At 37.9% G+C, this 22,939-nt stretch overlaps 1 protein-coding gene across 1 annotated transcript in view; it reads right to left on the reverse strand.

The window, feature by feature from the left end:
• Nucleotides 1-13,003: 13,003 nt before the first annotated feature.
• LOC134646799 (monocarboxylate transporter 2-like) overlaps nucleotides 13,004-22,939 on the reverse strand; it is a 28,989-nt gene continuing 19,053 nt past the window's right edge. Inside the window, exons 3-5 of the mRNA XM_063500742.1 lie at nucleotides 20,393-20,536; nucleotides 18,329-19,132; nucleotides 13,004-17,944 (exon numbers count right to left, since the gene is read on the reverse strand). Of these exons, the coding sequence (XP_063356812.1) occupies nucleotides 17,664-17,944; nucleotides 18,329-19,132; nucleotides 20,393-20,536 (1,229 nt within the window). The 3' untranslated portion in view covers nucleotides 13,004-17,663. The remainder of the gene's footprint in view (nucleotides 17,945-18,328; nucleotides 19,133-20,392; nucleotides 20,537-22,939) is intronic.

The following is a 22,939-nucleotide window of genomic DNA, read 5'->3' on the forward strand; positions in this document are numbered from 1 at the left end:
AAAAGTCAGAGGGAAAGCTTCACATTCACTGTGCCCTCTCTAAGTGCAGTGTCATCACAAGTTAAGTGGGAAGGCAGGCCAGATCAAAGAGGCGAGGCAGATCTTCACTGTCTGAGTTTATCTCTGCTAAAGCCCAAGAAACCCTGTCACAACCTCAGATGCTCAAAAAACGATTTTCCTTCCGGACTAATTATTCCCTCCAGCACCAGATGATGGTACACACACTAGTCACGCTTGTGTAACTCAAATCAGTGCTCCGTTTGAAGACGCGTTCGGTTAATAAGTCAATTACAAGGCCATAAAAACTGCAATTAGACAGAAAATCTGGACTCGTGTCAAAATCCCAGCTGATTCCTTCCAGCCAGATGAAGACAGGGTTTGTCAACCGCAGACAAACTGTTTCAATTAAGAGCCGAATGAAAAGAAGCTATAAATATCAAGGAAACAGGTGCACTACCAAAAAAACCATAAGATGTGCCTTTTCAAGAGCAAATTTAAGAGAGTAAGCTGTCTGTTTAAGTGTAGATTTAATTAAGAAGGGTATAGAGTGGTTATAGCATAGCTGTGGCTTCACTAGATAAATTAATTGTGTTGATATAAAAATGTAAAAAAAAAACTGTGAGAAAGCGCTCTAACCACAAAAATGTGAATGAAATGCACCAAAAAGTAATAATTAACAACACAAGGAGGCTAAGGTAGGCTAAAGGATTTCACAGTCAGTAAGCATCCTCTGTTTACTTCAGTTTTCAACACTGAAATTAATTAAATATGAACAGAGATTGAAATTTTCTTTACCTTTGTTTTACATGGATACGTTTCTCTATTCATAGTCATGATAATTATTATATTCATTCATTTCACACTTAACATTTCAATCATATGTAAAGGCTGATATGTCACACTATCACACATTTATACCACATTTAACTTTAATTTTGTTGCATTTGTTGGAGTTACATAGTAATAATTAGTGTATTTGGCAGTATAATATATGTATGTACAACTTCTTTATTATGAGGTACGACGTCCTCTGCACATGCAAGCAGCCACCAATCTGCACATGTATCCAGATCTCTTGTTCAGGAATGGCTCTCCATTACTAGATGAGTGCAGTTGGGCAGTGAAGTGTCTAGATATGCTCCTGATCCAGAAAGTCCTGCACTACTACTATCTAGTACTAAATCTGACAATGACAAGTGGTGACTTTAGCAATAGTAGCAATTAAACTAACTGTAAATTAACTGTATTATTGGCTAATTATATATATCACAACTCTATCAAAGTATCAAAAATAAAACTATTTGTTCTGCAGAAAAAAATCTTCCCTGTTAGTTTTATGTGGATCAATATTATTGCTGCAGATGTTTAAGGTTAAGGTTTTTACCTAGAAACAGCTAATGACATCAGACTTAAAGAGCGGATAGTAAGTCTTCTGCTTCATCTTGTTCTGCTGTGTTTGTGACTAAGTCGCTGTTTAAACCACATTTTCACATAACAGTGTTTAACTCTCAGTGAAGCTGCAGTGTTTGTTTGACTTTGGGACCTGAAACGGAGTTTGGACATGGAAACGGATAATGATGTCAGACTTGAAGACTGGATTTTGACGTCTATTGAACTTCTAGTGTTGATGTCCATAGGACCTCAGTGGGCGGGCTATTTATTGTCCAGATGTGGTTGCTGTGAAAATCTTTTCAATGTCAAACTCAGACTCATTTTAGATGTCATTTTTATAATGCTTCTACATGTATATGCTCTGTAGAAACAGTTATGTGTGAAGGAATGCAGACTGATCGGCGGACATCTCCAAGTGAGCAGATGCACGGTGGACATCCCCAGCTTCTCATAGGCAGTCTGCAAAATGTGTGCATCGATAAAGACTGTCGAGCAGATAGTCCAGTTCATGCATACGCACAACTACCGATCACAACCACATTGACTTCCTCTTCACAATAAAACAGGATACAAACCTCACTAAAATAAAAACGAGCCATATTTAATGTAAATGTTCTTTTAAACTATGTTGTACTCCTCTTGAAAGTTTTCTAAATACTTTAACCATTATTATTTTACATTTTAACATGGATTTCAACGGTTTTAATATTTCAACACATTGTAATAAATGACAGTCTTAACCTGGTTACAAACAAATAAGTTGATCAATTAAAAATAAATGAACCAGGTATAGAAAAACAGGAAAATGTAAAGTGACAAAAACAAAAAACCTCACATGTACTGAATAAATCAATAGGCTAACATGTAAGAAATCTTGTTTGTTTGCTTGTTAGTAAATAATTGATATCTATCATTTTGATAACAACAACATTGATATTTGTAAATAAAAAAATATTATATTTATTGATCATGTAAAAAAAAAAATTTAAAAATCAAATATTATTCGTAATTATCTGTTTGTCTTTAAAGATGTGGTTGGACCATACTATGTGTCCTTTGGAATTGTACAACCAGCCACAGACGAAGTCACACAGCTGTGTGCTGGCTGAATAAAATCAAATGGTCTGAACATGCAGTCATTTATTGGCTGTACTAAAGCCAAGTTAAAGACTGGCACTACAGGCAATTGTATTATTGCCATTTTTGTAGAAGTAGTGTTCCTCTCCCTTCGTCCCCCACGACTGGCTCATACTATATACAAATACTATACAATTGCCTACATAATGTATTTTATGTGAGTGCCTGGTTGTGTGGGCTACTACCCCCATGCTAATGAGACAATCACGAGAAAAACTGACAGACATTTGTGAGGTAATAAAAAAATGTGTGAAATTTTAAATGCCTTCAAAATGAACAAAGAAATGCAAAGAAACCATTTTAGTAAAATTGTTATTATTACTATAAATTATCAAAGTATTTGGAGTTAAATGTTTCATTTTATTATTTATTTATTTATTAACCTTTATTTAACCAGGAAGATTAAAAACCTCTTTTTCAAGGGAGACCTGGCCAAGATAGGCAGCAGCAAGTGTCTCACAGTTACAGAAATTACTCAATTAAGCACAGGCAGCAACAACACACATGCAAAAATAAATGAAAAAATAAAATTCAATAAAATTCAGTAAAATTCAACAAAGTTCAAATAAAAATAAAAAATCAGTTAAAATGAAAATCAATTTAATTGAAACAGTTGCATGTTATGGACTTGGTCTCAAGGATTCGTAGTTTAGATTTAAAAGCACTTCATGAAATGAATTCAGTCATTTTCCATTCGCTCTGCAGTCTGTTCCAAGCCGAGGGTGCTAAATGGACAAAAGCTCTTTTACCAAATTCAATTCGGGCAAATTACCTTTGTCAAACTGACAGATACTGGCACAGTGCAAGTGTCCTCATGCAGAAAACAACACAGACATAAGTATATACATATATAGTGTTTGTCTAGTATTACTGACCACACAAAGTGCTTTGGTTAAAAGTGTCTTGTTGTCATACTTTGTAAAATGCTTCATTCTTTACACTTGAAGCACTTTATTTACCTTTCAGTGCTGGACAATTTTGAATCACCAGTTAACCTCACATGCATGCCTTTGGACTGCAGGAGGAAGCTGGAAAACTCTGAATAAACCTGCACAGGCACAGAGAGAGCATGTAGACCTAAGAGTTGGAGTTCAAACCAGGAACCTTTCTCCTGTGAGATGACAGTGCTAAACACTTCACCACTGTGCCATCTATGCATGGATTGCAGGTTTGTTAACCTAAAATAAAAATACATACTGGAAAATTGCTGAATTAGAGCTGATTTGATAAGTGTGCCTAATAAAGTGGTTACTGATATTGTCAAGCTAAAGGATTAATAGTACCTTCCTGCTCTAAAACTTGTGTCAGTTTCCCAAAATATATGAAAATGGGGGAAGTGAATTTTCTCCTTCTTTTAAAGCTCCACCTGTCAGTAATTATATGTTATCTAATGACTGTGTGTAACGGAAAACAGCTCTTTATTGCAATAAGCCTTCAGAAAGTTACAACCGCACTCTGCAGTTTTAAAAAAAGCAATTGATTGTCTTTCGTTGTTCGTAGCCTTTTAGTCTTTCTTTTTAGATTAAGTTGCTAAATACAACAATTTGTACTAACCCCAAAAGTCACTGACTAACTGTTCAACACTCAGTGAGCAACAGTTAAATATTTTACCCTTGGAAATCGGTGGAGACCAAAACAGAGTTAAAATGAGAGTGACTTTTGACCTTGATTAAAAACAGAGTGTCAAATGTGCTAATATTGCTCCTTCTGTGGGCGACTCTAGAGACGTGTCCCCCAAGCAGACAAGTCAGAAAAGGTTTTCTTTTTAAAAATATGTTTCAAACTAAAATAGACCACTGGAAGAAATGCCGGTTTTAGCTCATATTCGCCTGGCTTCATGCTGTCTGAATAAGCCCTAGAAAATTCTGACTCCTTGGTAGTGTAAGATCAGGATTATGCCTTTTTAAAGTGTCTTTCTGACACTGAGCTAAAGAGGGATCTAGCCAGAAAATGACAGACCACTTGTGGAAGAACGAACAGCCAGTTCCTCACTCCCCAACCTGGCACTGCAGCAGACAGATGTGCTGATATGCCATCTATAGCCGCAGGCCTTTTCTGACTTCTAAAGGCTTCCGCTGTCAAAATGGGGCGCCTGGGAGCGCATGACACAAAAGTTAAATGAAGGTTAAATGGAAGCACTTCAAAGTGGGAGATCTCCACAGAAAAAATAACGGAGGAAAGGTTAATGTGTGTCTTGTTGAGACACCAGAGCAGCTTGTAGCTTTTGGCCATATCGGTTTGAGGTCCAGTTTGGGTCAGAACGCCTCCGGGCCACCGTTTTATTGGTTTGGTTCGCTCCGTAGCTGATGCTTTGAGAGAGATTTTCCTCTGATATAGCATCAATGCATAGACTGTGATATGAGGGGCAGACAATATTGGCTTTGTATGCATTAGATATCAGGCAGCTGCTATCAACCACATCTAATACAATGTGAGCCCCTCAGGGATCGCTGATGCAAAGAAACTGATTGGAAACGCTGCAGTAAAGCTTCTGTTTTTAAAAGAGGGGTTTCTAGTTCTGCTTTACATGATAAGTAAGGATTTATTTGGTGGTATGTAGGTTTAAGTATGACAAATCAGGAAATGTGTTTCTCATTTCTGAATAGAGTACGCCACTGCTTCTGGGCAAACAGCTAGCTTCCATTATGCTAAGCTAACAGCATCTGGTTAAAGCCTTACATTTAATGGATGTGCATGTGAACGGTATCAAGGTTCATTTTATACTAAATTTTTATGTGGTATTTCAGTGTGTGCATGATCCAGTGGACTTTGTGAAATACTGATATTTTTGATTAACAATGACTCATATGTGGTGTTGTTCTAGTAGTTATGAAGGATAAACTGTTCATATCTTTTCTAAACAGTCCCTCTCACACCTGCACACCATGCTAGTTGTTCAGTGCTGTTGGATTCTCTGTTTCATGTACAGAAGGCTACCTCATCTTTAACAATGAATATGTTTCCTACAACCTAAACAAACATTTGACTGAGGCGAGAAAAGACGAGAGGAGGGAGCAGGAATGAACACAGTTGGATGCTTTTGTCTTACTAAGAACTTCAGTGCTGTATAAAACTAAGTACACTATCGTTCAGTAGCTTGTAGCACCGCCTTTAGCAGCAGTAATGTGAAGTAATCTTTTTTTGTGTGACTTTATCAGTTTATCACAAAGTTTTGAGATTTCGGTAGGGCTGTTCGATATGATGAAATATATTCGATGACAAAATTAAAACATCTATTGTTTCATATTATAGGCCATCGTTTGTCACAAAATACACTGTTTACGGAAATATTTTTTCATCGTTTGGATGGTCACCACGTGGATGCAGGCACAGAGAATACCAGCATGGCCAGTAAAGATGAGGCAGAACCAGTTAGGTCCAAACAGAAGGACCAGTCCAAATACATTGAGGACCTTATTCCTAAACGTGGGGCTACCTCTGCAGCATGGACATGGTTTGGTTATGAAAAGTCTGACACGGACCAAAAAATTGTGCTATGCAAATTATGCTGCAAACCGGCCCCCACCACAGATTCAAACCTGACAAACCTCTTCTACCACTTACGCAAGAATCACGTGAAAGAGTATGGAGAGTTTACGGATGAGAAGCAAAAAAGAGCCGTCAGGTGCTCCAAATACCTTTGACTCAAAAATAGAACAGGCTTTTCCCCGCAGCACGCCGTGTAATAAATACTCACAAAGAAAATGGCGGCTGTTACAACTAATATATCTAAAAATGTATCGTTTCATGCAACGCTCAAAGCACTCAGCTCCAGGAATACGACGCCCAGCTGAAAACACTTCACACAGGTCGAGTTGCTGGAGATTCACTGAAATTACAGAAAATACACTATTGTGTGACGTGTATCGTTATTGGGATGCGAAATGTCTTATATCGGGATATGAGATTTTGGTCATATGACGTGTCATAATGTTCATATCAGAAGCTTTTCTTTCATTTTCTTGATTCCTGCCTGATTATTGGTTGTAGAAAAAATGAGGAACAGTGACAAAGTACCGCTAAAGTGAAAAGTTACAAGATTTTAAACATGGTCATTCACACGATTATAAACCTTTTAAACAAATGATCAGTATCCTTGTTCTTCTGGTAAGGCCAGGTTGGTGTTAGGTTGGACTATTCGTCACTAATTCAATACACACATTTGATGCTTATGTCAGAATTGAATGTGTTATGTTATTATTGTGAAAATTCAAAGTTGCTGTGGCGGGGGTGTGGTCCCTGGCTCAGCTGAAGGGGAGGAGTGGTGCAGTGAGCTCAAGGGGGCAGTACCGGGAAGCAGGTGAGCCACAGGTGGTGGCGATTGTTTGATGACAATGTTTTATTTCCGTTTGTCTATATAGTGATGGCAGAGTCGAGCGGGAGGGAGAGCTGGACTGGAACAGGCTGTTTCCCTTGAGCACAGAGCTGTCAATAAATACAAATACTCATGAGCAATGCTCCCTCTAAGCTGCGTGTGTAAGCAATTGCGCACTGCTGGCACGGTCTCTGCGCACAGAAAAAAAATCTAACCTGAATTGAAATTAAAATTAAAACTTTAACAATTCTGTTTTGCAGTGTTAGTCAGTAAGTGACTGGCGGCTCCCGTATGGGATTAGAACGATGCCACCTTATCCCATAGTCCAGCCAATGATGCGATTCACATTCGTATATACGCAGCTAATCAACGTCGCTGACAGGCTATGACAGCGTCCTAATGTGCCTTATGTACGCTCGAAAGCGCTCTCCGCCTGTGAGCAAAAACAAAACCAAAAAACCCCCCACCCTTTCCTATTGGTTGAAAAATGTACCATGTCGACCAATCACAAAATGATATGGCAACATGGCGTTTAGTTGTTTAGGAAAGAGGGAAGTTTTAGGAGTGACGGTGGTGTTTGAGATGTGAGAGATTTGCGACGTTTAGCGCAAATCTTGTGTAGTTAGTGTGTAGTTAGTGTGTAGTGTAGTCAATAGTTATGTTGTGTGTGTCAGAACAATGAGGCGACTGCTGAATGTTACAGGTGTTACAGAAGTGATACATCTCCTGTTGTCAGGCCTGCAGGTATCAGGCTGTTGTTCTCCTTTATCTCATAGTGGACAGAAATTATTTTTTGGAGTGGCACAAATAATTTGTTTGATGCAGAACAGCTGATTGTTCTGTAAATAGTTTGAAATGTTTATTTTAAAAAAACGCCTTGGCTGCATTTTTAGGTAAACAGCTGCAAAAAACTTTGTTGTTTGCAAAACTCAGTTACTTTGTTGAAGAAGTAACTATATAATTAATTGTCCAACATTGGTCATTATATACTGTATTTTGCAGACAGAGAGTTACAGGACTCTGTCCCAGACCACAGACTCATACTCATAATACAAGTCAGAGCTTTATAAAAAAAAAAAAAAAAAAGTTGTGTTTTCAAAGTTGGAGTTCAAGTTATTTTTACTTCCATTAGTGTTAACATACTACACAGGTCATGAACAAGACTTTTTTTTTTTTTAATTTTCATTGTAAGTGGACTAAAGCAGTTATTTAAAAGTAGTCTAACATAAATGTAAATGCTGTAATTTGATTATTTTAATAAACCAGGTAACTTGGATGGATTCAATGCTGGTGTCACCACAGTGCACACGTCTGCTGTTGCTCACTGTGGTCCATGTGTCCGCTCAGGGAGTTTGTGTGTTCGCTCAGACACATGAAAAATTAGAGGGAACATTGCTCGTGAGCACAATTGCCATGTGTGTCGCATACTTTACAGTTGCGTTTGTTTTTAGTGCACCTTTTTTAAATGAACAATTCCTGGATCGACAAACATGTCAGGTCAGTTCGGTGTATCAAATTTGGGCTGTCTGAGAGTAAATTCCCACTGCAGCAGTCCACACTTGAATATGCAAGTACGACTGGATGTCAGAGTTAAGCCGGTAGCCACACAGCTGTGAACGAGCCAGTGATTGCAACGCATGAATGGAACAGCTGATGCCTAATAAAAGCACAACGTTTGCACTCTGCTTCAAGCACTGTTCCACTATTTTACTTAGAAAATTAGTCGCTAAAATGTCTTTAGAGTAAAAAGATACTTAAAAATATGGTTATAGAGCACATTTTTATACAGTGCCAAGCATACAGTTCCTGATGAGCATTTGAATAGGTGTTTTCATGCATAAAGCATGAAAAACATTCAGAATCATGAATAATATATAAAACCAGTGATTGCTTTATACATCTTTAACTTTTCCCCATTTTTCCATAAATATTTGGCTGCTGCTTGCATTCGAGGCATATTTTACATTTGCTGCATAAAATCTACCTTTCATAAGGTTATAAAACAAAAAAAAGTGGTTGGAGTGTGTTTATAGAGTCCTGTTAAAAGGCAAGAGAAAAGAGAAGCTTAGGAATAAAAAAGGGATTGGAAGCAGCTGGATGTGCTGTGGTTACAGCCTCAATGCAACATCAAAGAATGGCTACATATCCGCTGGGCCGCCCGTGTCCCTTCAGTGTTTAACCTAATATCACAACATTGTTAGTGAAGTGCGCTTAGCCTGAGCACTAAAATGACAGCTAATTGCCAACCGGCAACACTCAAAGGCAGCTGACCTGAAACTCTGCAGCTTTACAGGGAATATGGTTTGACACTGTTTTGAAGGTCAGCTTCTTCTGCATTCAAACCCCAACAGGTCCTTCCCCCTGGGGTGCCCCATCCTGCTGAAAAGGCGATCACAGGGAACTGGAGAGGCGTATTGTTCTCTCTTTGCTTGGTGACCCTCACCGCCCCATTAAAATCTAGCCTGAAACTCTGCCTGAGGGTCTTCAGCCATCATCGGCACACATAGCCTCGCTGATGCGTTGCATACTAATGAGACAGCGGGGAGCGGGCCATGTGGAGTGGGTGACAGGATGGGGTGGGGGCATCTTTGAAGTGTGAGTTTTCATTGGTCACCATTAACCAGAATTAATATGAGAATGATGCGTGATTATTAGTGAGTTTATTATTGAGTTTGATGCAGGAGGAGCTGTGCTGTGAGTGCGGTGAGAGTTGTTGGTCCCATCCAGGTGATTTTGTGTGCTGTCTGTTAATGGAAAGACACACTGAGATATTATTCATTCTGCTGACTTGCTGAAGCATTATTGCCTCCACCTTGGAGGTTCTGTTTTCATTTGGCGGTTTGTTTTTGTGCCTCTGTGTCAGCAGGAAATTTGATATTTGAAAAACTTTTAAGATTTGAAAGCTGGGCATCAGACTAATGAGACCACTGATCATATTTTTGATGGGATCAAACTAATATAGCAAAGAGAGTCTGGTGGATTATAACTTAGAATCAATATATAATTATACTTGTAATTAAAATTATGAATATTAATATCTTGATGCATGCTCAGTCATCCAGGTAAGTAAATCCCCAAAAGTTGATTCTGTTCATCTCACTTTTGGCGTTCTCTCAATGAGCTTCACGAGGTCGTCACCTGAAATGGTTTTCCAACAGTCTTGAAGGAGAGATGCTGAACACTTGTTGGCCCCTTTGCTGTTACTCTACGGTCCATTGTCATAGGTTAGGTGACTGTGCAAGCCAGGCCATCTGACGCAGCACTCCATCACTCTCCTTCTTGGTCACAGAGCCCTTACACAGCCTGGAGTGTGTTTGGGTTCATTGTCCTGTTGGAAAATAAATGATGGTCCAACTAAATTCAGGATGCTGTGGTAGCCATGCTGGTTCAGTGTGCCTTCAATTTTGAATAAATTCCCAACAGTGTCACCAGCAAAGCATCCCCACACCATCACTCCTCCTCCTCCATGCTTCACGGTGGGAACCATGCATGTAGGGACCATCCGTTCACTTTTTCTGCGTCGCACAAAGACACGGCAGGTGGAACCAAATTTGGAGTCATCAGACCAAAGCACAGATTTCCACTGGTCTAATGTGCATTCCTTGTGTTTCTTGGTCCAAACAAATCTCTTTTGCTTCTTGCTTTTCCTTACTCGTGGTTTCTTAGCAGCTATTTGACCATAAAGGCCTGATTCGCACAGTCTCCTCTGAACAGTTGATGTAGAAATGTGTATGCTACTGGAACTCTGTGGCATTTATCTGGGCTCTAATCTGAGGTGCCTTTAACTTGGGATTTCTGAGGCTGGTGACTCAGATGAATGTATCCTCAGCAGCAGAGGTGACTCTTGGTCTTCCTTTCCTGGAGCGGTCCTCATGTGTGACAGTTTCCTCGTAGCATTTGATGGTTTTTGCGACTGCACTTGGAGACACATTCAAAGTTTTAGCAATTTTCCAGACTGACTGACCTTCAGCTTTTAAAGTAATAATGGAATTTGGTTCTTGCCATAATATGAATTCAAAGTAGTAGTAGTAGTAGTCAAATAGGGCTGTCAGCTGTGCAACAACCTGACTTCTGCACAACACAACTGATGGTCCCAACCCCATTATTTCACAATTGACCCCTGACAAGGCACACCTGTCAAGTGAAACCATTTCAGGTGATGACATCATGAAGCTCATTGAGAGAAGGCCAAGGGTTTGCAGCGCTGTCAACAAAGCAAAGGGTGGCACTTTGTGCAAATCTAAAATATAAGACATATGTAGAGTTATTTATGAATTTATTCTTTGCTACATAATTCCATATATCTTGCATCATATATTTGATGTCTTCAGCTTGTATCTACAATATAGAAAGTAGTAAAAATAAAGAAAAAACAATACCTGAGAAAATGTGTCCAAACCTTTGACCGGTAGTGCACGTCTGTGTTATTGTCAAAGAAAACCACAGCCAACATTATCATAAACATATAAGTAACACTTAATAAATTAAAGATGCACTAATTGATATTTTGATATAATTATCTGTATGTTCATGTGTCCAGAGTCACTCTGTTAAGCTCTGAGCTTTTTAACATTTTCCAGTTTATTATTTTTGCAACCACCAGCTGCAACGAATATTCATGCCATGTTCTGTACGTGCTGGACAGTGTTTAAAGTTTTACTTAACAGAAAGTAATGAATTACATCCTTCCACAAGTCACGAGAATGATTAGTCCTCCTGCAGTATTGGAAGGAACTTAATTAAATGTGCATATAATGAATGATAGCCTAATATGTCTTCACCCAAACTGTAAAGACCACATGTGTGGCCTTTACAGTTTGGGTGAAACTGGTTGATGTACTACTATGTCACTGACATGCTGATTTAAAAAGTTCTGGGTTATGTTACTTATTTGCTTCCTACAGACCACAGGTGGCTTTTCCACCTTCTTTGGGATGTTTTTCACCAACTTTTATGTTTACTTTGTTATACTTAAGGATTGTGTGTGGCCTGATTAGGGTAGGAATTATCAGTGATTGGGACTGTAACTATATTATACTGTTAATTTTTGAATTATGTGATTTTGTATCTCAGGTCATTTTGCGGGGTAACATAAAAGTAATGTAACGAGTAGTTTAATGAATTAGTGTCTATAGCAGGGCCAGTATCCTGAAACCTTTCCATGTGTCTCTGCTGCAGCATACCTGAATAAAATTAGTAGGTGATTAGCAAGACTCTATAGAACTTGACTGCAGGTGGCAATTCAGCCATTTGATTTATGTTACAGCAGCTCATGGATGAATATGGTTCAATAAAAATAGTTTTAGAAGTACTTTTTTTTTTTAAAACTTACACTTTTATTTAAATGTACTTAAGTAAGGTTAGGTGTTGCCACCTCAGCACACAGTCAAGTCTTGCTAATCAACTACAAATTTTATTCAGGAGTGTTGCAGCACGGACACATGGAAAAGTTTCAGGATACCGGCCCTGCTATAGACACTAATTCATTAAACTACTCATTACATTACTTTTATGTTACCCCGCAAAATGACCTGAGATACAAAATCACATAATTCAAAAATTAACAGTATAATATAGTTACAGTTCCAGTCACTGATAATTCGTACCCTAATCAGGCCACACACAATCCTCAAGTGTAACAAAGTAAACATAAAAGTTGGTGAAAAACATTCCAAAGAAGGAGGAAAAGCAACTCCTGTATCAACAGAATCAGACAGAAATGGAGTCTATAATGCTACATGTAGCATTATAGCTACATGACTGCTCATTCCTGCTTTTGTCACCTGTTGAATACCAAAATTCAGCTGCTCGGCTGGTGTCAGCATTCACTCCCTTTAACATCACTCGGCACTTGCCAGACTTTATATATCTACAGATCTATAGCTTTGTGATAAAATGATGTCTTTGCATTTGCTTACAAAAGAGCTAAATCAAGTCACGTGGAAAGGTAACTATGTTCTAGACCAACTAGCCTTCTTTCTGACAATAAAGGAGTCGCCTCCTGTTGGCCATTAGACAGAGTGCAGGTTAAAATACTGCTAAAAACCTCAGATGTGGAGGCTACATTATGTCCATCTTTATATCCAGTCTGTGGCTTGGTTTAACTTTCATTAGCTATCAGTCAAAACGTAAAATCATAAACAAAGTCAGGGACAATCGTTCATTTGAATACATACATAGTTTATTTAGCTAATGTGATTTGTGGTATCTTTATATTAGTTACAAAAACATAATTTAATTTTCTATACCCGTGTGGTTCTGTTCCCCACTCTGACATGACAGTTGCAGAGGTAGTGGAAATAAGTGACGCAATCTGAAAAAGGATCATGTTGTACAGGATAGTTGCCCTGATTGAAAGCGCATATTACATCTGGTACTCGAAGGATGAAAGACACTGACATTACTGCTGAGACAAACTACAGTATGAAGGTCCAAACACACCACACGCACAAAAAAACGTACATGTGTACATACACAGAAATATCTGGACGTGTGACTATGTGTACAAAGCTCCATAAACACAATACATAGTGAGTACTGTCAGACAAATGACAAAAAATACTTAGATCAGATTCAGTGCGTACACATTCTCACATCATCAGCGTATTTGTTCATATGTGGTTTAAATATGGAGTGAATTTCTTTTTCCTTTCAGCTACACAAGTTGATCGTTTAGAGTAAAAAGAAGGACTGCAGTGATGTGTAAACATACACACAACATAAGCAAGGGGAGAAGTTGCACTATTGTCCATGTTTATATCTGTCAGTTTAAAACAATAAGGCACAGTTAGCTTACATTTCCTCCTCCTCCCAGAAGCAAATCACCTTCTATACAATCAGCAGCAACACATACTGATATCCACATCAACATAAAGCAGTGTGATACACGTGTGGGAAGATTCCACCTGCAAGCTGGAATTTTGTTTGCTTGTGTTTTTTTAAAGGTAATTTGAAATGCACAAAAAGACAAATTTAACTGAGAATAACCCTCTAATTCCCCAAATTCTCATATAAAAAGAAAGCAATTTTATTGAAATGTAGTACACATTATTCAAAGGAAAACAGATCATTATAGTTAACAGTTCACGATTTGTTTTATATTATGTAGTATATGAATGAAAAGCTCCAATCTGCTGTCATTTCAACAAGCTAAGGGTGTTAGCTGCAAAGTGCTGTCCAGTGTCCAACAACGTTAGCATCTGCATATATCTTACGGCGAAGTGACACCTCTTGCTCTCTGTACACCGACTCCACACACCAGGATAATAAATTAAGCTGCTTAATAGTTAACTGTGTTTAAAAAAATAATGCCACAGGGGGAGGAGTCATTATTATTCACTTAAATGTAATCTCTCTGCTAAAACTGGTTTTAAGCAAACTTCAAAATAAATGTCTTCTTTCTAAATATACACACATAAAAAGAAAATAAACACAATCTTTGAGATGCTACACCTTATAATTGATAAAGCTATACCTAAGTTTGTTCTTGGAATAAACGGAATTAAACAAATACACAAAATGCTTTTTTTTTGGATGTCAATATGTATATATAGGAACACAAAAAATTCCAAGCATATTATTTACCTTACCACACATTCATTTTAATGGTATATGATTTTTTTGCATAAATAACATTATCCATACTGCATCATTTTAATTACCGGGAAAACTGGGCATTGGCAAAACATAGGAATGAAACTTTGTGCTGAAATTAATTTAAATTCCCCTTATTTTCACATGACAAGATTTTGCTTTGTTATGTGTGTATAATTCAACCTATAAATATCAAGAAAATATAGTTTAGAAAAGAAAAATGCTCATGCATTTATCCCATGAAAAATAAATTGTTTTCGATATTATAAATAGGTAAATGTGACAAACAACAACCTGGCTTTCTTGACCTTTCATGTGGCTTGAAACCAGCAGGGGGCAGTGCTATTTGATAGAAGTGATTTTGCAGCATTCATAGTGAACCTCTTTCCACTAATTAAGTGCAGGCTGAATAAAGTAACATTCACAGACTTTAAATGTAGGAGGGTACAGACATGACAGTAAATAAAAATACTGTGTGATAGTGGAATGAAATGCTGATGAACTAAAGTGCATTTCTGGAGACAAACGGCCATAACAGGAGGTTCAGATTAAGTGATTCTTATTAAAGGAAAATATATGTGAGACTAAGTCCAAGACAAAAAAGAGCTCAAAGAAACTGAACAATCTTATTTGCAAGAAACAAAACAAACAAAGAACACAGCAGTGGTCAATACTCATACCAGAGTTCACACAGACAAGCAAAACAGCAGCCGATTCAAACCCACCTACAGAGGATATCACAGTACTATTATCATGAGGCTTAGATAAAGACAAGATATGGTTGAACCACTGACACGCAGCTTGATATCAGGATTTCAGAGTTCTGAATACACATCCCACCATTTATAAAGGGAAAAAAGAATCAGTGTGTATGTTCATGATTACTTGCAAATGTGTTTGGCTTTCTTATCTGTGGCAGGATATCATTTGGTCAGTTTTAGCTCCAGGTTTTCAGACAAAAACTGATCAGCAGCACAGCAGGGTGACATTCACAAAAATACACATGGAATGGATATCACACTGAACAACACTGACATTTATAACAACCAAAATATCTGAGTGAACACGACACACTTGGACACGATTAGCATTTGTTAATTAGTGACATGTTCCTTCATTTTGTTAACATACTGGTGCTGTTGTTAGTGAATTAGTTTGTTAATGACTACAGCATATAGAATACAATTACTTAAAGCTTTACCACTTAGTGTACACATGTTACATTGATTTCTCATGAGTTTTGAAGTTAATCAAACCAAAGAAATGGACCACGTTTAACACAAAGATTTATCAAGATTCATCAAGTTTTCACTGTCTCCCCTGCACTGATTGCACTAGATTTAAGGCAATGTATCAGAGTATGGAGAGGCAATGGTCACTATAAATATGTTTCCCTGTATAGCTGTGTTACAATGTGAGCATATTGCTTATGGGCTTCATATGTAGCAAACCACTCGTAATCGATGGTTTTTGGTCATTAATACCTTCTTAAGGCCCACAGAGGAAATTACATTCAACCATAATTAAATTCACTGAATTGCAGCAATTTCATAATGAAGTCTGGAATGAAGTGTGGCCATTTCACTTTTAGTGCGGCACACGGTATATGTGAGTATAAGAATATGGGACCCAAGACATTTAACGTAGCTTTTTATGACCCGATCAGAGCTTGGACATTTTGGCAGGTTTCACTGCATAAAGTTAGAGTTCTCGGATGGACAGCATAATACACAGGCGCCAGCTGTGAACACATCTGTACCTTATTTATGGAAGTTGGAATTTTAGGGCACCCAGTTGCCATATAAAGCACAGTGCAATTAGGTACAGTCCCATTCTTCACAACTTTGAATTTAAATGTTGATACTTGTATAATGGGTGTGTTCATTACTATGGCCAAAGGTGATTCCTTCATCTGCTTTTTCTGGTAAGCTATTTGCACTAGCAATTTAGCACCCTCCATTTAGCTTGTCCAATAAGGGTGTAGAACCTCAAACAACCCAGATGCTGAAAAAAATGCAATGAAATTGCTTGTTGGCTGAAGCCAGAGGTTGAAATTAGTTCAACTTCAAGAACAGACTGTATATAAAAGATGGATTTAACCACCATGGCATTAAGCATCAGTTAGAGAAGTCCCAATGCGAATCCTCGAGCTAAGCATTTTTTCCATCGCTACCTTTGAGTTTTGAAAGGATTGGTTCCCACAGAAAGGAAGTCTCCTGCAATGTGACAATGTGTCAGTCACAAAGCATGCCCAAAAGGATACCCTTGTTTTAAGATTTATGTGCACAATAATTTACAAAATTAATGTCATGCTGTTTTAAATAAGATCTAGTGATCTGTATTGACCTTCATTAAACTGGACTACTGTTTGCACCCCCCAGTGGCCATTAAAAAGAATGCATATTTAAGGCACTTCCATACTGGCTTTGCATTTATGACTCAGAAGTTATGTCCATCTTTTATCAGCAGTCTGTGGTCAAGACATCACAAGTAACGGAGACCAGTTTAAGTGACGGAAATGTCTTTGAACCACCAAACAAAACCCTATCTTATTTACCAGTTATGTTGTTAAGGAGGCTTATTTATTTTTGAACATGTGGTTGCTGGTGCTGTTGGAATTAGGATGCATTCAGGTCATGTCAGAAGACGCAGCAGGAAGAATGGAAAGATATTTTCTGTTGGGTCACACAGAAAATCTATTTAAAACAAACAGAGTCAGTACTACTGTTATTTTAATAAACTGCAACAGATAAATCTTTGATGAAGGTTTCAAAATTATCTGCCAATTTTTTTGAATTTGCTGCTACAATTGCTCCCACTTGTCCTAGTTTTATAGGACAGAAACAATATTCCCTTGTACTGACTCAAACAGCCACTGTGTCATGTGAGTGTTTCTCCACACGCCGCAGTTTATAGTATTTCCGATACAAGCTCAATGTTGGAAAAAAAGAAAATACAGTTAGTACTACCACAAACATTTTGACTTTTAGCCTCTTCACATGCAAACAGTATGTTACACTTTACTTTTTGTCAAAGAGATTTTATCCCTCACAGCCTCTCCTACAACACTGCTGTTGCTTTGGCTTTAGAGAAGTAGAGGACCCCAGATAGAGCCAGGCGGAACACCGGGAGGCACCTCTTAGCTCGGAGCTCAGTCTGATCATAGTGGAGGGTGTGGCAAGATTGCAGCAGAAGTGGCAGTGAGGTGTTGGCAGAGTAGTACAATCTAGATGTTGGTTTCCCGCTGCATAGGTTGCTCGTCTTTCTGACTTTCGTCGACCAATTCTTCAGTGGCCTGGGCTTCGCCATCAGCCTCCTTTTGATCCAGAGTTTGGTCCGGATCTTCTGTCTCAGTCCGTTTGTACATCTCTGCACGTTTGCGCTCACGATCTAAGAGTCTGTAGTTAATGAAGTTTCCGATGAAGAGCCAAATACTGGCCAGAATCACAATAGCTCCACAGCAAAAATACATATACTTGTAATTTTTTGTGATATCGACCAGTTTCCCTGCAAGACAACAGAAAATATTAAGATACAAATAATATACATTTTAGAGTATCATGTAAAACTGAGGTACACTATACAGGAAACATGTTTCAAAGTCAGCTAATATCACTTAATTTTAAATTGTGGGTTCGGTCAGTGTTTTCCTTAAAGTTGTGTAGCCAAATCATTTATTTTCCATTTCTGGGATTACACCAATCAGCTGGTTAACTTGTGGAGGGCAAAATACTAAAGTGTTTTTCAGGACTGGTATCATTTTCAACCAGTTGCAGTAGTCCGGGATCTATTGACTGCAAATAGATGCTATCATTCGTTCTTCATGACAGCATTAAATTGAACGGAAACAGGTAAAGGAATGAAATATGCTCAAAACCAGAAAGACTGTACCTGCTAATGGTGGCCCAATGAGAACTGGGCAGCACTCCACAATGGTGGTCAGTCCCACAGCACTGGAGAACCTCTGAGCTCCAACCAGGTCCATCAAGGTCTCAAACAGCACTGAGCTGACCATACCAAAGGCAAAGCCGAAGAATACTGCATACACCACCAAACCAGTGTAACTTTCAACCAGTGGACAGAGGATATGGCATACTCCATTGTACAGTACAGCAAAGCTGAAGAAGTACTGGATCTTGGGTCTGACCCAGCGTGAGTTGGCCAGTAGCCCCATGGAAGGCCTGGCACCCATGTCCACAAAAGCCAGGATTGAGAGCAGGAAGGCAGCAGAATACTCATCTACACCCATGTCCTTTGCATAGGCAGCGAGGAAAACAATAGGTGCGAAGAAGCCTACGAACATGATGACATTGCCCGACAGGTAAATGAGAAAGCCACGATGCTTGAACAGAGATAAGTCCAGAAACTTGTTAACTATTTGCAAAAGACTGCGCTTCTCCTTGGCCGTGGTAGCAATGGCGGCCAACTCTTCATCCTTCTTGACCTTGCCAGGCGGAGGTCCTAAAGGCCTCATGAGCGAACCTGCCACACAGCAATTCAGCAGCAGGCCACCCAAGATGAGGAAGCTTCCTCTCCAGCCAAACTGATTGTAGAGATACTGGTTGAGAGGAGCCAGGGTGCTGAGGAAGACTGGACTGCCTGCCATTGCCAGCCCATTAGCAATCGGACGCTTCTTATAGAAGTATTTCCCTATCATAGTCAACGCTGGCTGCAGGTTGAAGGCCAGCCCCAGTCCTATATTGAAAGAAAGGCATTGAACTTGAAACAACTGTGCTTTAACTGCAGTCACAATCATCAATACTACAGAATACTTCTTCTATTTGTTTACCTAAATAAGAACTAAAATTAAAGTAAAGTTTGAAAAAAAGACTTATAAGAATAGCTACAACCATATGGGTGATGCTTTAAGCAAAAAAGGATTTTTGTTGATGTTGCTTTGTTGCTTATAGCTATGCTACAGCAGCAGTTTGGCTTGAATCTATAAAACTAAGGACATTCCTGTCAGCCACAACTATAATTTGTGCTTATTAGTGTTTATTAGGAGGCTTGACATTAGCAGGCTAATGCACGAAATGAAAAAGGTCATCATTATCCCTGCTGTGGATCAGCATTAGCACTGTGCACACTGCCTGCATGGAGCAGACGATCACATGTACAGGGTGTACAGTCTGTTCAAATAGTAGCATGTATACATTGACAGTATTCATACTATATGATCATTCCTTTTTAACAAAATAAAATAAAAATATAAAGATTGCAAAGTATATTTGTGTTACCCAGGCTTTACAGCTAGCAATAATTAACTTCCTGTAATGCACAGGCTTAATTTGGTTTCTAAATATTTTTGTGTTGTCTGAAAATTACATTTCACTTAATTTGGAATTATTCTTTTCATAGTGGCCCTGAGAGATGAAGTGCACTGCAAATTAAGAAAACACCAGCAAATAGAAAAACGCTGCAAAAGCACAACAAGTTGAATAAAACACTGTGGATATATTTAAAAAAAACTAAAAAAAAACTAAAAAAAAAAAACCAGAATGGAAATTGAATAAAACACAGTGGAAGTAAAAAAAAAAATCACACAAAACATAAGGAAAGTGCAGCTGTTTTTTTTGCTGTTATTTGTATTTCTGTTGTTTTTGTATGTTTATATGTATGTTTGTATGTTTACGAATGATTTAAAAAGCTATTAAATAGTTTAACAGTACAACAGGACACTAAATGGTTTGTTTCCCACGTGTGAATATTGATCATTAGATGGTAAATTCGTGACATTTTAATGCTCTGTATTGATACTGTTGTACTGTACTGTAGCTGATTTCTGGAAAACATGAAGCCAAGTGCCATGTCCAAATATGGAAATGATTAATCTTACAAAATTTTAAATAAAAGAAAAAACTCAATGAATTAAATACATACAGCAAACTATTTGTAACTAACTATGAATAATCAAATTAACCCAAAATGGATTTAAACGGATTTAGATGGACTTACCAGTAACAACTCCCATGCAGATGTAAAGCTGCAACACGTTGGTGCAGAAGGAAGCTGAGATCATGCCCAGGGCACAGAGGCAGCCCCCCATCATGACGATGGGCCTGCAGCCATATGTGTTCACCAGTATGCTGCTGATGGGACCTTCAAAATATAGAAGACAGAAAATCAAACCACATGTTTGCATGTTTACAGCTGTCAGGATTACTAAAAGTGAGCGCATAATGACTTAATCTTGTTAGCGCCGAACACCACCCAGAACCCAGCAGCTATTAATAGCAGAAACTAGGTTGTTTCAATTTTTAAACGAGGCACTCCCACCATCGTGTGTCAAATTAATTTAAGTAAAGTGACAGTGTGATTAAACAGAATAGACTTGCATATAAAAATTACTTTTTAAATTCCATTTGACAAGTTTTAGTTATGTAAAAAAATGCATTGTGTCGAAATACATTAACTAATGTTTTATTCTCCCGGCTGCACATTTAGATGCTGTGCAAACAAACAGCCTTAAGAAAACGTTCAGTTTACTCACTGAATCCAGATTTGTAAGGGATACAAAAGAGTCGCCTACTGCGAGCATGTGAGGTCACTAATTATGCAACTTCAGCATGAAATGACACTGAAAGCTCACAGCCAAAGTCTTAAATTAGGTTAATTAGGTTATAAGAAATCCCTAATGTAACCATGTTATCTAAATGACTTAATGAAAAGAAAAAACAGAGGTCTGTGTGAATATTATTAAACAAATGTTAATAGGAAAAGACTGATTGGATCTCACAAAGGCACTTCCATAGTTTTACTATGCTATGAACTGTAGGTATATATGACCTGTAATAAATCTCCGAATGCACCTTCATTATGAAATCCATGAATCTCAGCACTGAATTTATCAGCCAGTACACACACACACACATATATATATATATATATATATGCAGATTTATTCACACATCGATATTATCAGCCAATGTTATAATGGAAGAGAATTGAATAGAATAGCTTTTTTTTATTGTTGTACATGTAGAACAAAATTGTGGGCAAAGAAATTTTGAAAAGTAGAGACTGGAGAAACACCCTTCAACCATTCAAGCACTGTTTAGATTGCTACAAAAGTAACAAGCTGTTGATCCCAGCAGAGTTGGGAAGCGTGTAAACAAGCAAATGCTTAACTACACATAACAAATATTAGGGAAATCGAATTATGTTTCATGTGTCAGAAAGAACAAGAATCGTTTTTTTCTTTTTATCACCATTATCGTCATTAGTCTTAAAAATTCCATATCAGTCAGGCTTTAATTTTTCAAGCTCTAGTATATTTCTAGTATATTTCTAAGCTATAGCTGTGAGTCAGAAAGTAAGACAAGTTGAAAGATGGAAATTGAAGCTATCGCTCTGTTAAGCCAATAGAAACTGTGGAGTTGGGTCAATACTTTCTGTGGATTTGCCACTGTGAGAGGCATCCACAACACAAAAAAATCATCAAATTATTCAGGGTTAAAATAAAAATATTTTAAAATATTAGTAAGGATGATAACCACAGGTATATATTATCTCCGCCAAGGAGGTTATGTTTTTGGTGTGCGTGTCACTCTGTCTCTAAACACAATAGCTTGAAAATCTTTGAATGAATTCAGATAAAACTTTGAAGGGGAGTAGAGTGGGGTCACATTCACAATCCATCCAAATTTGGCTTGCATCCACCAAGGTTTTCAAAATAAACTCAATGATTTATTGGTGGAAAATTTACAAAAAGCCTTGTAACTTAGAAACTATGATTGGTGCAGGTGGTGTGTATTGTCAACATGTAGAAAGTACCGAAATGTGATTTAAAATCATATGACATTTGACCTCTGATCTCTTCTCCATGGTCAATAGATTGATCTGAAGGTCAATACCATTATAATGCTTCACAGAGCAATTTAAGAAAGTGTTTCTCAGGTGCCATTATTCGTACTGAGAACATATGGGCATACAGGGAATTATACATGGGGATTCTAAGTATCACATTACTTTGGACCTTTCACTTCTTCTCATTCTTCTTCAAGGTCAAATAAGGTCAAACGTTTATATCTTTTATCTTAAAAACTATGCTTAAAATAAATTCTTCTGCCTTTTTGTTCATATTAGCAACATGTAGGAAATGACACTGTTTATGAGATTGTTATTTAATTCAATTCAGTTCAATTTATATAGCGCCAAATCACAACAACAGTCGCCTCAAGGCACTTTATATTGTAAAGTAGACCCTACAATAATACAGACAGAGAAAAACCCAACAATCACATGACCCCCTATGAGCAAGCACTTTGGTGACAGTGGGAAGGAAAAACTCCCTTTTAACAGGAAGAAACCTCCGGCAGAACCAGGCTCAGGGAGGGGCGGGGCCATCTGCTGCGACCGGTTGGGGTTAGGTGTTATGTACGTTACAGTAACAGCTTGTAACCATTTCAATATGAAATGATTGCTACAAATGTACTACATCTACATAAACAACTAACAATTATATTTAAAATGATGTCAAGAATATTGAAATGGGATTCATAT

This window comes from Pelmatolapia mariae, linkage group LG17, assembly GCF_036321145.2.
Source record: "Pelmatolapia mariae isolate MD_Pm_ZW linkage group LG17, Pm_UMD_F_2, whole genome shotgun sequence".
NCBI classification, from domain to species: Eukaryota; Metazoa; Chordata; class Actinopteri; order Cichliformes; family Cichlidae; genus Pelmatolapia; species Pelmatolapia mariae.